The following is a 14,216-nucleotide window of genomic DNA, read 5'->3' on the forward strand; positions in this document are numbered from 1 at the left end:
TCAATACAGAAAAATACAAGTGTGTACAGTGAGCTCTTAAGCTTCACAGTGTAAATTGGATTTTCGAAAGCGTCATAAACATGAATCTGTTTTGTTTTTCCATGTAGCCTTGTTTTTCATTTTGAAAACTCCCAGTATATGACATTCAAAACCTTTCTTTTTCATTGTCTGAGAAGTTACTAAGTAACTTGTAAAGTTGGTTATGGGTACTCGATTCCATAATCTGGAACCGGTTTCTGACATCAACAGTCGAGTGATCGGGTACCCAGTTCCGATGCACAGCCGTAAAGGTGAATTGTTAAAACGGTTATTTTATTCTTAAAAGTTTTGTTAGTCATGTTATACAGAAATATTTTACTAAGATCTGCTTGAAGGTGTGGGTATGAGAACTGTAACACATCTGGTTGTGTTTCAGTTTCCAGCATTACAGACTAAATTTATATGTATTCATTGTTTAAATTTCTTATATCTGTGCTTTGGGGCGTGAAACCCTTAAATAGTCTTGAAAATTGAATATCTAATATTTTTATCATCAGTAGATGAACATGAAAATAAACACGAATATAACAAAGACATCTGAGGCTCACTGTTTAAGCATAATAAAACAATTTCCTCACTGCGTTGCTTCTAATTGTAGTCTATGTAACAGACCCTTGCGAGGGTCTTTCATATGTGAGCCAATTTGCTGATTAATTATGCAAGACAACTGCCTCTTGACCTCTAGATTTTTACCAATCAGCGGGCACTTTCTATATCAGGTCTCGTCATGGATAATACAACCTAGACACGCTGTGAATTGAGCAAAAAAGTCTGCGGTCACACACTACGTAATGATACGTTACGATTCTCAGAGCCGGGCCAATCGCGCTCAAGTCTATGTTTGGTAGATAAATTCTCGCCGGCTGTTGAATTTCAAAAACACTGCATCTGAATCGACCAATCACAGTTTTAGTCCTGATCACAAACTAGTCGCATAAACCTGCATAGGGCTCCATGGAGAACAGGAGATACTCAGACTACTTCTACTGCTAACAAAAAAAAAGATTCAAATTTACTGACCCCAAATATACACACGTTTCATTGGAATGTTCAAATAGTACATTTATAAAAACAAACTTAAAAGATATATTTAAATGAGCCAAATCTGCAAATTTATAAAATATCATTTATAAAATGATGCAATTTTTTGATGCAGACAGTCTCAGTACGATTTCTCAGAGTTAGAAAAACAATTCGGCAATTCAGTAATCATTTATCTAGACCTGAATAATGTTCATACTTAATTTATCCAATATACATATTATGGTTTAATTTATAAAAAAATAAATTTAAATACATCAGCTTCAAATGATATTCCACTTTGTCATTCCAAGATGCAAATGACTATATGTAAATAGCCTTTCCAATAAAAAACAATAATTCAAATTCTTAATTAGTGCATTTTAAGATATGAGACGTGGTACGTCAAAATCAGGCACTTTTGGGCAAGAAGTCAATTTGAGTTATTGCAATATCAGTAAAATATAGACCATGCTCTTTCAAACGCGGCTTTGTTTTTTTAAATTGGATATTCCAAAGCAACGTTATTACATTTTAAAATTGAACTTCTCGAAATGTCACGCTAATTTTGCATCATTTTCAGAACAAAGCCTTGAACAAAGCATCATTTTGTGGCATGACATGCCTCCCTGAAGGTGTTTTAAAAAACACTGTCTAAATTTTACTTTGAAACTTTCACAGAACATTTTAAACAGTAGTAGCATCACAAATTTATAGAAAATCTCAAAATCGCTGAAAATCACCCCCATGTCATTCTGCAGCTCTGCCCATAATTCTGCCTGATTTTGACATACCACATCACACATGTGAAAACTTCCAAGCCTTCATGTTATGACTGATTGATTTTTCAATTATCAGTCCTGTAGTCACCCTCAGCTAAGAATTGCCATATGTAGACTCACTCAAAACCTTCTTAAGTACAATATAATTTTCAGTGTTTTAATGATTGACATTCAAATCCTGCCTTATTCAAAGTAGTAATACATCAAAACGATTCTTATCTTTCAAACTTTATAAGTCCAAATTTTGTTCAAATCGTCCGTTCATTCCACATTTTTATTCAGCCATCTTTAAAATCTATCCGAGACCCCAGTACAGGGAATTTTATAGTACTGTGGGATTTTAATTCTCAGGATCAGTTTTACAATTTGGCACTAGCCATAAATCTTTTCCCCATAGCCTCGAGATTGTTGTCGTCAGTCATCCAGCTCCCCCCGTCCACGACCATGGTATGCCCCGAGATGTAGCTGGCGGCTGGGCTGGCCACAAAGACGGCGCATTCGGCAATGTCGCGTTTCGTTCCCACCCGCTGAAGGGGAAGGTTCTGTGCTAGCTGGTCCAACCCTTGCTTGCCCATTGCACCACCACCTGTGAAATGTTTGAAATAGGTACCAGTTATTTCAGTAAGGCATATCTCACAGCTTTGTGTATAACATGTGTTAGGTACTTGGAAGATCCAGGGTTCAAACTGCGGAGGGGGGAAATGTTGGGGGGGGGGGGAGTTCCTAAAATTGAGATACTAACATCAAGATCTTAGTGAAAGGTTTTCCCATTTCACACCTTAATTCTGTATAGAAGTCAGTACTCAGCGGTGTAGCCGAGGGGGGGGGGGGGGTGGAGGGGGCACGCCCTCTATAAAAAAGTCGATCCTCCAGTGCCCCCCCCCCCCATTTGAAATTTGTTAGACCAAAAGGTGACCATGTCAACTGTCACATGTCACATGTTCCCCCCCCCCCCCCCCCCCCGTAACATCCAGCCCCTCGCCCCTATATAGTGAGAACCATGGCTACGCCGCTGCATATACTTCACCTAAATCATACCTTTCAAATGCTACTGTACACAAAACCTTAGCTATCCCAGATGCAGAATCAATAATGTAGGACATGATTGACACAAGTTAAGCAGAAGAAAAAATTCAGGTGCTTATTAGCAAAAATCTGCTGAGAAGTGAGAACCAGTCAAAATCAGATATACAGGGCATGACATTACAAGCCCGGTTACCAGTCTTTGCTTCATGTTTTCAGCGCTTACAGGATTAGACCTTAACTTTTATTTTCACTAGCCAGCCAGGCTACTGAAAAAGACTCTTAACTAGCCCCTGGACATTTTCACTGGTTTGTATGTTTTTCTTTTATAGAGTGTCTAATGGTCTAATAAACATCTATGTACATACATGTAAAACGTGCATCCTGAGGCAATCTTGTCAATGTTTTTAATAAACCGATCTAATAATTAACCCTAAACAGTTAAAAAATTAGACACAAATTGATACAGGTTTGCTTTGTGAATTTAATGATTTCTTCCTATCCTTTCATCTTTGCCGTAGCCCAACAATTTTTGACTCGCCAGCCGGGCTACTCAAGGAATAGTTTGACTAGCCCGCCGCTGTTTTGACTAACATTTTGCGGGCTACCCCTAAAGCCGAACCCTGGCTTATAGCCAATTATAACAAGACTCACTTGACAGTTATACTGAAAGGATTTATCGGAACGTACCCAACTTGTACCCACCCCAAATCTACAATTTTGCATCAGGCACCCTTCTCCTCATGGCCTCCATGTTATTATCCCCCGTCATCCAACTCCCCCCGTCCACAACAATGGTATGCCCCGAGATGTAGCTAGCGGCATGGCTGGCCACAAAGACGGCACAGTCGGCGATTTCACGCTTGGTCCCATAGCGTTGAAGTGGGATGCCATGTGCCCGCTTCTCCAGTGCTTGCTTACCATGAGAGACACCTCCTGAGAAAAGTCATATTGTAAAGTCCCAGTCTTAAGGCTGGCTCATACTTGGCATGAAAGTGAACGCGAATGCAAAGTTTTGACATCCGAGGCAAATTTTTGTGGTGCAAATGTGCACAATTCCAACACAATGTATATTTTTGTTAAGATTTTGTGAATTCTGATCCCCTGGAATGCACATCATTTACTTGAAGTATATGATCCAGCCTATCAGGGTTATGCTGCCAATCATTATACCCAACTGACTAGTCCGTCAACCAGTTTGTCAGCAACCGGTTAAATAAGTAGCTGGCTGACCAGTAAATGAACAATCAGTTAATTACCTGCGATTAGTCGACCAACAATAAAAAAAAATTTGAGAAAGCAATAATGTTAACCAACCAAAACTGAGAAAGCAATGATGTTAACCAACGTTGGTGAAGGGCAAAACCTAATTTGATTTACATCACCCTGACGCAAAACTCCCATCATATGAATAGTTAATAATGCGGTACCCGCCACTATGTACATCAGATTCGAACCAGTCAACCGACATTGGGTTTGAGTTTTTGTTAAATTCTTTGCTCGGTGGTCAAGTGGTAAGACATCTGCACTAGAAAGCAGGAGAGGTAACACTGTGTGTACAGTGTTTATACGTCGGTGAAGGGCAAAACCTAATTAATTGACAACCAACCAATGTTCACCAGATTGCCTGACCAAACAACCAACAGATCCATATCGAGTCTCACCCATAATGTTAAGTACAGTCATCATTGATGTCCACAAAATGTCTGCCGTGCATGCAGTTGCATATGACACCTTATAGATCATGCAGTTTAGCTTCGGATAGGCCTACATGTTGTTTCTCACATGTGCAGTGGGAGGGGCCTAATACAGTATGTCCCAAAAAGTGTCTGTCTGACTATCTTTGAAATAACTACCTAACCATGAAATCAATTTTGAAAATTTTGATTGTGTATAGCTACTCCTTATCCTTGGCCTAAACCCCTAACCCCTAGTCACGGGTTAGCGAGGAATTTTGGCTTTTGCGCACGAGTACATCCTGTGACAAACGATTCTGCTTACTGGGATAGCGCAGAATTTTGCTGCTAGCACTGTAGAATGGTGATCGTTAAGTGCGGAATTTTGCGGAATTCTCTGACTTACCCAGCCTTCTCATGCCCTCGGTATCAGCAATAGGTCCTGGAGCTATGCCCACCACACGGATGCCCTGAGGTCCCCACTCATTGCACAGTGTCTTCGTCATGGAGTCTGGACAAAAACAAGGACAATTAACCTGAGATTAATAAATTGGGCAATTCTTGTTAAATGTATGGTTTAAAGAAATGAAAAGCTTTTTTAAAAAAAGTTTAACAAAGAAATTGACTGGAGCAGGGTTTGTTTGAAACTTCAACCTTTGGATTGTGATTCCGGTGCTCTACCAACTGAGCTAGACCTAGTCATAGATTCTGCAATGCAAGACACTTTGAATTCAACCCAGTTTGCAAGTACTACAGGAAGTGGGGGGGGGGGGGGCATGCACCATGTGATTAATGAGGGCACTGTCCAAATCACACAATATTCCATTTTTTTTTTCATTTGTAAAATCAGTTAAAGGCTTGGAGGGTGACACTATCTTTTGGACCAAGCAGGTTTTTTTTCTGCTTTTCTTTTTGGCCAAGTCTCCTAATAATTTCTGGGACTTAATACAATCATTTACTTTGTGTGCTTACCAACAGCTGCCTTGGCAGCCGCTGCATGTAACTGAAAGAGCTGACCCCTGTAGGCGAGTGTCGCGCTGATGTTTATAATAACACCGCCATGTTTCTGTCAGCGAAAAAAACAAACAAGACAACGTCACCAAAAAAAAAATACCCAGCAGGTCTCACACACAATAAATAGAAAAAACTAATCTCAAATTCATTCATACACAAAACTGAATCCCTTGAAAACCGAATGATCGACCGACTTAAGACGTACACTCATGTACTTATCGTAGACAGCCTTGGAGGTGTTGTACGTTCCCATAGTGTCAATCTCCATCACTGTCTTGAAGCCGTTGTAGGACAGGCCGCTGGCAGGGACGAGGAAATTCCCTGCAGCACCTGAAGCACAGAAGAATTATTGTTATACAATATTATACTGCTTTCATACTTGGTTGGTACTTGGTTGGTTCTTTTCCTAAGGACTTCCACAAGGGAGCATAACTAGGAGGCCAGAAACACTGAGGCAAACCCCTGCTCTTAGCGATAAGTGTTACTGGGTTCTTTTACCTGCGTTAGGCCTTATACAACACACGGGACCTCCGGCTTAACGTCCCATCCGAAGGATGAAGCAATAATGGTTAAGTGCCTTGCTTAAGGGCACAAGTGTCTCGAACCCACGCCACTGTTGCCTCTGAAACACCAGAGCATGAGTCCAGTGCTCTTAACCGCTAGGCCATGACACTCCACATAGCCATGAGTCATTATCATTTAACATTATCAGATGTCAACAACAGATCATTGCCGAAGTGACTGGTTCATGGTTCGGAAATAAGGTGCATGGGCCTTATTCACGAGTCGGCCATATTGGATTGAGAGTGAGGTCAAATCTTGATTTTTGGAACTTGCGAAGAGAAATGAAAGCAAGTTAATTTCTAATTAATTCCAGTCTGCTTCAATGAATAATTTCAAATTTGTAATTAAACGTTCCCTAATGTTTAAAGCCAGATTTAAAAACAAAAAATGACAGTAAAATAAGGCTGCATCCGAATCAACTGTCTAGAGCTAGGTCTAGGTCTGCGCCCATTGAAAATAGCTCTGGAAGCCTGTTTCGGACACGGCCTAAGACTGCCTTATGCCTGCATAAATAGTCTGGCGCCATCCCATTCAACAGCTAACAATTAATGAAATACATTCAGGGAACTCGACAAAAATGGCCAACTCGTGAATAAGGCCCATATATGAACTTCGTGCACAAGTACCACATCAACACCTAAAAATACTGCAAGTAAAACTTGCGCGATCCCCCCGGCATCCATGCAGTTTGTATACACGTACAGGCAGATAGTAAAGACAATTTTCAGTGTACCTAACCGAAAAGGAATGTGTCATAACTACATAGGAACCGGGAGTAGCAAAGAAATATGGGCAGCTGTGCAAGTCGGCAACTGTGAAGCTATAAAGGGGCTGTTTATTACGAAACAATAACTTTCACGACACTAGAGAAACACAGTGAAAATCATTGGCTACCTAGGACCAAGGCCTGTAGAATAACCCTGGAGGTCATGACGTGTTGCCTGAGTCTAATCACTTTACTAGATACCATGAGCAATAACCACTTATCGTTAACGACATCATGACATCACGCTTTGTTTAAATGTGACTTTCTTATGGGAGCTTGGCGACTCTCATCTCCACCTGTCTCTCATAGGAAAGCGCAAATTATCAGTAAACAAATAATTATAAGTAAACAAATTATCTTGTCATTTTTTTTATGTTTCAGGCCTTTTTAGTTTCTCCACCTGACTATAAATTTACAAAATAATAATCAAAACAATGTAACCTTGAAAATTTCGACTCCAAAGCAGATACAACTGCAAATTGAAACATTGCATTTTATTAAGTAATCATCGGAATGTATTTACCATTGACAAGAATGTCAATCTGTCCAAAGTGGTCCACTGCTGCGTCTACACCTCGCATCACATCTTGAGGCTGTACGCGATGAAACCGAAAAACAAGATATAACACACAACTCTCTTAGTAGTTTATCAAGGCAACTCTGCAAGAAAGGGTCTGACATATGTTAGATTTATATTTATCAGAAATGGATGCTTTGGTCTGGGAACCAGACTAAGGAGCCCATCGGGCCGGGAGAGACATTTGAACGCACTGCGGATTCCTGACCCTCTAGCGCAGACGCTTTGACAATGTGCGCATTTAGAATAAAATAAGTAGTGCGTACTTCGCGCTATACGGGTAACACACGTGGACCAGTATGCACACGTGGTGTGTCCTGTCCACGAGGGCTCTCAAAAATGGTATAAAAGCGCCCTCTTTGTTGGCGCACGGAGAACATAAGTGAAACATATTACCTTCCTGACATCGAGCTGCAGTGCCAGACATTGCACGCCAGTAGCTTCTTCCAGTTTTTTAGCAGCCTAGTAAACAAAAAGAAATGACAACAAAATTAACAACAGTCATGGTTCTCATAATCTCCCATTACACGTCCCAATTCCAAACAAGAGTTCCTTCAGCAGTACTACTAGTACTACAGTATACGTACTATTAAACCTTCTGTTTATTTAACATTTCTGATGTTTTGCTATATAGTTCGCATTGCATCAAGCAGTTTTGCAATTTTGGCCAACAAAAGGCAAATGCTGTTCCTTTTCGAGCATTACATTATAATTTTGTATTACATTATAAATTAGCATTACATTATAAATTTGTATTACCAATTATTGAATTTGTAAAAACAAGAAATGTTCACATTCTTCTAATATTATTTGCAGAATACAGTACATACAGTACACAAATACGAGCTTGGACTTCATATTCAACTCGACTAATTAACCTACATGTATAGGGATTTGCTGTGTCATTCACTATTGCTAATTATATAACACCCAAGTAAATCCTTGTTATTTGATTGGAGGATTGTAGGTCATGCGGCATTCATTAATTAGTCAAACCATTGCATGGCCTATGTCGTAGACCGTGCATGTCTGGTTTCATTCAACATGCATTTTCGTTCCATATCCCTTTTGATCTATTGCACGCGCACGCGCTAGACCAGAGATCACCGCACATAGATGCGCAGCGGCGCTATACGATCTTTGCGCTTCACCACATCATGCGTTTTTAATATACAGCAGTAATTAAATTTGCCTTTGAAGCGGATGCAGTTACGAACTAAATTCGCATTGCTGAATTTTTTTGCATTGTTTTAAGAAGTAACAGTATTAACTTTCTTATTGTATAAATTGTTCACTTTTAACAGGCTGAAAACAATACATATACCAGAATCCAATTTTGTAAATTTTGTTTGTTCCAACAGTTTTATCCTCCAATCGAATAACAAAGATCTATGTTACATAAAACAAATAATGAATGTAATTTTGCATTCGTGCAATGCAGAGAAATATTCATTGAAAGATGGAATGTTCCATCTCGTTGAATGGAACATTCCAGTTTGCAACTCATGAAAATATTCTCCCCATTGCACTCATAAACATTCATTTTTTTAAAGTTGTATATTGTTTTCTCAAATATTGGAGCTAGAATTGATTCCACAGAATATATTGCAAAGGGGTAGGGGACATACCACTTGAACCCGCTGAAGATTCCTGCTTGCAATGACGGTTTGGCACTTGTGCCTGAAATGACAAGGTGTGTGAGACAATTTGTGAGACAATTTATCCATACAATTTTCAAGGTATATCTGTGACTTATCTGTGATTTAGTTAGGAGTGGTTCCCCCTGGCATTCTACCCTCATATTTGTAACGTTGATGGAAATGAATAAAATTGCTGCAAACTGTTTACTGTTCGACTGGAAATGTATCAATAAAAAGAGTTAAACCCGGTTAATACTTGGCACAAAAGCGAAAGCGAACGCGAATTTGTGACGTCATGGCAAGTATTCGTGCTGCGAATTCGTAAAAGTTGAACTCATTTCAACTCGGGCGAATTTCGCAGCAAATTTTTCATGACGTCAAATTCGCTTCGCATTCGCTTTCGCATGAAGTATGAACCAGGCTTTAGAGAGTGACATTTCCAACCTGGCTGGAAATATCAAGTAGGGTAGTAACAATTCTTACGGCCTAATAAAAAACTTCATAAACTTGCCCGGTGGGCTAGTTAAAAAAAAAAATTATGGTCGACAACCTGAAAATCATAAATAATGATCAACATAGAACAACAATCATCAACTTCCTAACTTTTTAAAGTTAGGAGCACTATTATTACAATAAGTTTTGTTTTCAAGTTTTGTGTTAAAAAAAAACACGTTTGCATATTGAAAATTTGTCTTCATTTTCCTCCTATCAATTTATTCTTCAGGACTTAGAAAAAAAAGAAAAGAAACATTTTGTATTATCCTACCTCATGAAAACTTCAGCAATGGTGAAACAGATCCCTGATCCACCACCTGTGATGAAAGCAACCTTGTTTCTACGAGGCAAAAAAAAGAGGAAAATTCTCAATTCAGTATCGCTCACTTCTCTGGGAAAAAAAAAAGCAAGTATAGGCCCCAGTGTTGGAGCAAAGGCTTTGACCCTCAAGGCCAAGGCCAAGGCTTTGACCCTCAAGGCCAAGGCCAAGGCCAAGGCTTTGACCCTCAAGCCTCGAGGCCAAGGCCAAGGCTTAACCCTCAAGGCCAAGGCCAAGTTTTATGAAATGACCACTGATATACAACTAATTATAGTCACATGAGTGACACATCATCACGCAAGGGCGGATCCAGAACACAATTTGGGGGGGGGGGCAAAGAAATTTTGGTCCACTCAAAAAAAGTGGGTCAAAAAATTACGGCTTGGGCTTCGGGGCCCGCTTAAAGGCCCCGAAAAACTTTTGGATTCGAGATGCTCTGTGGTGCGATCAGTGAGGCAATTTCTGACCATTTTAACCAATGTTTTTTTAGGAAAAGATGGTGGTGTACTCATTGCCTGCCTTTATTACGACGTCACATAAAAAAAAATGGGGTTTTTTTTGGGGGGGGGGGCAATGGCCCCTTTTGGCCCCCCTGGATCCACCCTTATCATCACGAATTGCTTGTTACGAAGAACAACATTTCTTTAATTGCAATCAACATGCTCGCATAGGCCTACACCGTTTTATGACTGCACTGTATCTATTAAAGTATAAGTTCAGGTCTTCAATATGGTTTAACTAAACAAAATAATGATTTACTTCTAAATTGACACACAATTCTCCCAAGTGTAACAGAAGGGGGATCCAAAAAACTGATTTGGGAAATTTTTATTTGCTGGCCCAACATGGTCAGAAATATCAGCATTATCTAAAACAGATACATGCACATCTTTAGCACTTATCAGGGAGACATATAAAACCAATCAGATCTATTCCATAGTTATATATGCAATTAAAGTGATCACCTCATTAGCCCCACAAGCGTACGGAATATTTTTGCAGCAAATCTACTACGATGGTAACAAAATGTGATGCTACAAAAGTGGAAGTGTGCCCAACACACAAATCTATAGGGTGCTTCCCTCCTCCATGGTAATACGATTAAAATGGTAACAGCAAAATTTCGAACAGATTTATCTGGAAAATGCAAAAATCTATGGGCCTTGAAGAGCCTTGACTCAAAATTGCAAGGCCCTGAACCCTCAAGGCCAAGGCCAAGGCCAAGGCTTTTGCCCTCAAGCCTCGAGGCCAAGGCCAAGGCCCTAAAATCCAGCCTTAAGGCAGCCTTAAGGCCAAGGCCCAGCATCAAGGCACTACATCACTGATAGGCCCCTATATACAGTGCAGCCAAATAAAATGTTAGAGATCAGGGTGGTGAGCAGGGGTACGGGTTGTGACCTCGGAGGGGGTGGGGGATCTGCTTGCAAAGTAAGGCAAAGTGGGGTGGGGGAAGGGGGGGGGACAGGAAGTCTCTAGGGGCGCTCGGGTGTGGCCTAATCTGTACACCATATAATTCAGCAGATCAATAATATTTTTTATTTGTCAATGGAGCTCGAGGGGAGGCAAGGGGGGGGGGGGACAGGACAGGAAAAGGGGGGGGGGGGGGTGGCACAGACGACCGACCCAGCTATGGGCTCCATCATGAACAAAGAAGCAATTTGCCGCTTTAGGGGGCGGGGCCACATTTTTAAAAGTGGGGATGATGATGATGATTTTCAGCACAGACTTTTTGGGGGGGCTCCATTTATTACACTAGAGGGCGCTGTTCATGATACATGCACTTATGCAAATTTGCACACTTACGTGCTTATTAACCCTACTTCAAAACTCGCCACAGATTTTCCAATGGCCCATTCAAACCCCCCCCCCCCCCCCCCTCAATAGGAGGATATATAGCCCCACCCCCATCCCTCCCCTCCCCCTGGGATTTACGCCCATGCTGGCAACATCCTTCCCTGTACATGCCGTACTGCACAGTCGCCCCCCCCCCCTCCCCCACCACTGCCATCATGCAGCCTGCCCCAACCCAAAAGATTCTCCCCCTCTCCCCCTCCCTCCCCCCCCCCCCCCCCCCCCCCCATTAATTGCTTTAAAAAAACCATGGAGGTAAAATTTCAAAATTAATCCTTCATGATATAGCTTGGGCATGTTGGGAAAACCTAGCCCCACTAGTGTGGCCGTCGGTATGCTGCGCTGAACCTAAGTTCAGCGCAGCATACCGACGGCCACACTAGTGGGGCTAGGGAAAACCTAGCTTAAAAACCCTAGCTCTCATCTGTAAATGTAGTAGGTCTAATCATGGTCTAATAATGTTTCAGCAATATTTCCAGATAAGTTGTACTACTACTCCTCCATGGTAGAGCTAATTTTGTACACATAATTTATACATACCTCAACACATCAGGTTGAAAAACATAGTCATACGTCGGCATGCAAACATCGAAATCAAAGTCGCTGGCTTTGGTACCGGCCATTTTCCCCAACATTTATATGGTGTATTAATGTGGGAACCACTAATCTCTGCTTAATATCAGCTCACACTACCTAAATTGACAAGCTCTTATGTTGGCAGCTAGATACAAAGGATGTACTTCGACCTCATGACCCGCGGCGCAGGGGCCGGGCACGGATCACTGATCATACCGATACGTACCACCAGCCGGCCGACCGGCTGGCCTGGTACTGCAGGAATGCAGCGGACTTATCACTTCCTGAACAAGTGCAAATCCACCTGATGCTCCCTTTTAAGGGCGGGGCCATTCGTTTAAAAAAAATGGGGCCTCACGCGCAAAAAAGAAACATATTTTGATTTCATTTTTTCCTCTTTGTAATTGGGCAGATGACCCAAGTGCTCCTTCGTGAACAAACAAGTACATGTAATTTGCCTCTTATGTTAAATAATAAGGATGATCAGCTTTTGCAAAGTAAATGTAAAAAAAAATGTCACTGGATTTCAGACAATATATTTATAAGCTATTATTAAAGAATTCTGTCGTGAAAGCATGGAAATAATGAAATAATATGGCAAATATATTGACCAACCAAGGTCAATTTAATCAGGCTAACAAACAACAAAACAAACAAACAAACAAACAAATGAAACAAACAAAATGGCAGTTATGACTCACAGTTACAAAACTTTAACGTAATATTTCATTGTATGAATATTTATTATGAAAGCAACATTTGGCAAACTGTCGACATTCGTGGTTCTCTGTCCAAACTATTCTTAGAGATTCCTTTTTTTTTTTAAGAATGCTTCAATATAAGTCAAAATCTACAAATTATTAAAATATAGTATTAAGGGAATAAATGTGTGCTCCGGAGGTTTTTATCACTCGTTTAATACCGCTTAGAGTCTGGGTGCTGATAATTACCCTCGCCTCCGGCTCGGGTAATTATCAGCACCCAGACTCTAAGCGGTATTAAACAGAGTGATAAATACCGACCGAGCACATATTTATTCCCATTCATAAATACCTTATCCGTAAAAAAATATCAAATAATTCGTTCAAAAAATCCCGATTTTGTTCAACAAGTTCACTTCATGCTTTTTGAAACATCCCTCTAGCAAAATAATGGAGTGTTCAGCTGGCGAGTAAGATGTAAACAACCCTTTTATGGAGATTGACGCGCGCGTAACATGTTCTGCGCGATGTCACGCAGAACGCACCTGGGGCGTTGCGTTTTGAATTTAGAACTATAAAATTCTGACTCGCTTGTAGTGTTGCGCATGCCTACGTGAGGATTGTGAACGTTCAACCAATGAAACGGTAAGAGGCACTGGATTTTTAGGAGTCCACATTTTATTGTGACACTGGAAAAGTGTTTAAGACCAGCTAGCCATGTCTTTATCATCCGTTTAAGACCGGCCACGTGACGGGCTCTCGACCAATAGGAATAGCTAAACTGTCTGAGGTATTTATGAATATCGCTTTAAAATGGCTGGATTCACAAGGGATTGGCAAACAAGAAGGTTAAACAAAAATTAAATGAGCAAAAAAAAATAACCGCCAAAACAAAATGCATACGCCAGCAAAATCATGGACTTGGTGCCAAGTCGGTAATTGTTTTGCGTACTGGCATAGACATAATAAAACCGGTTACTCGCTCCACACACGCCCTTATCTTTATCGCTGCAATGCGCGTAGATTGGTTCCCAGACCAAATACTGCTGACTATATTAATGTTCAATTACCGACTTGGCGAATACATTTTCTATTTTGTACACAACATATGGGAGTACTTTGAATCGCTAGCGAATTCTATGCAAGCACTCTGATTGGTTCAGATTCCAGAGC

General features: G+C 40.7%; 1 protein-coding gene across 2 annotated transcripts; it reads right to left on the reverse strand.

Moving 5' to 3' along the window:
• Positions 1-1,008: 1,008 nt before the first annotated feature.
• Positions 1,009-12,647, reverse strand: LOC119722289 (peroxisomal 2,4-dienoyl-CoA reductase-like). 2 transcript variants are annotated; one of them, XM_038192332.1, is made up of 10 exons: positions 12,307-12,647; positions 9,868-9,936; positions 9,090-9,141; positions 7,858-7,923; positions 7,408-7,477; positions 5,760-5,884; positions 5,513-5,606; positions 4,947-5,051; positions 3,570-3,800; positions 2,310-2,427 (listed from the first exon to the last, which is right to left on the reverse strand). In XM_038192332.1, the coding sequence occupies exons 1-9, from the start codon at positions 12,399-12,401 to the stop codon at positions 3,577-3,579; spliced, it is 900 nt and encodes a 299-aa protein (XP_038048260.1). In that variant the 5' UTR covers positions 12,402-12,647; the 3' UTR covers positions 2,310-2,427; positions 3,570-3,576. The 2 variants fall into 2 exon arrangements, with proteins under 2 accessions (XP_038048258.1, XP_038048260.1); XM_038192330.1 differs by lacking the exon at positions 3,570-3,800 and having other exon boundaries at positions 1,009-2,427; positions 12,307-12,633.
• Between the last annotated feature and the right edge of the window lie 1,569 nt (positions 12,648-14,216).

The sequence above is a fragment of the Patiria miniata genome, unplaced genomic scaffold (genome assembly GCF_015706575.1).
Source record: "Patiria miniata isolate m_02_andy unplaced genomic scaffold, ASM1570657v1 HiC_scaffold_15, whole genome shotgun sequence".
NCBI lineage: Eukaryota > Metazoa > Echinodermata > Asteroidea > Valvatida > Asterinidae > Patiria > Patiria miniata.

Bases quoted from the DNA above. Each gene is read 5' to 3' on its own strand.
- LOC119722289 (XM_038192330.1), bottom strand. From the start codon at position 12,401: ATGTTGGGGAAAATGGCCGGTACCAAAGCCAGCGACTTTGATTTCGAT. The intron at 7,924-9,089 runs GTATGTCCCCTA...TTTGTTTACTAG, and splicing joins ATCTTCAGCGGGTTCAAGTG to GCTGCTAAAAAACTGGAAGA. The intron at 5,885-7,407 runs GTAAATACATTC...TCTGTGCTTCAG, and splicing joins GATTGACATTCTTGTCAATG to GTGCTGCAGGGAATTTCCTC.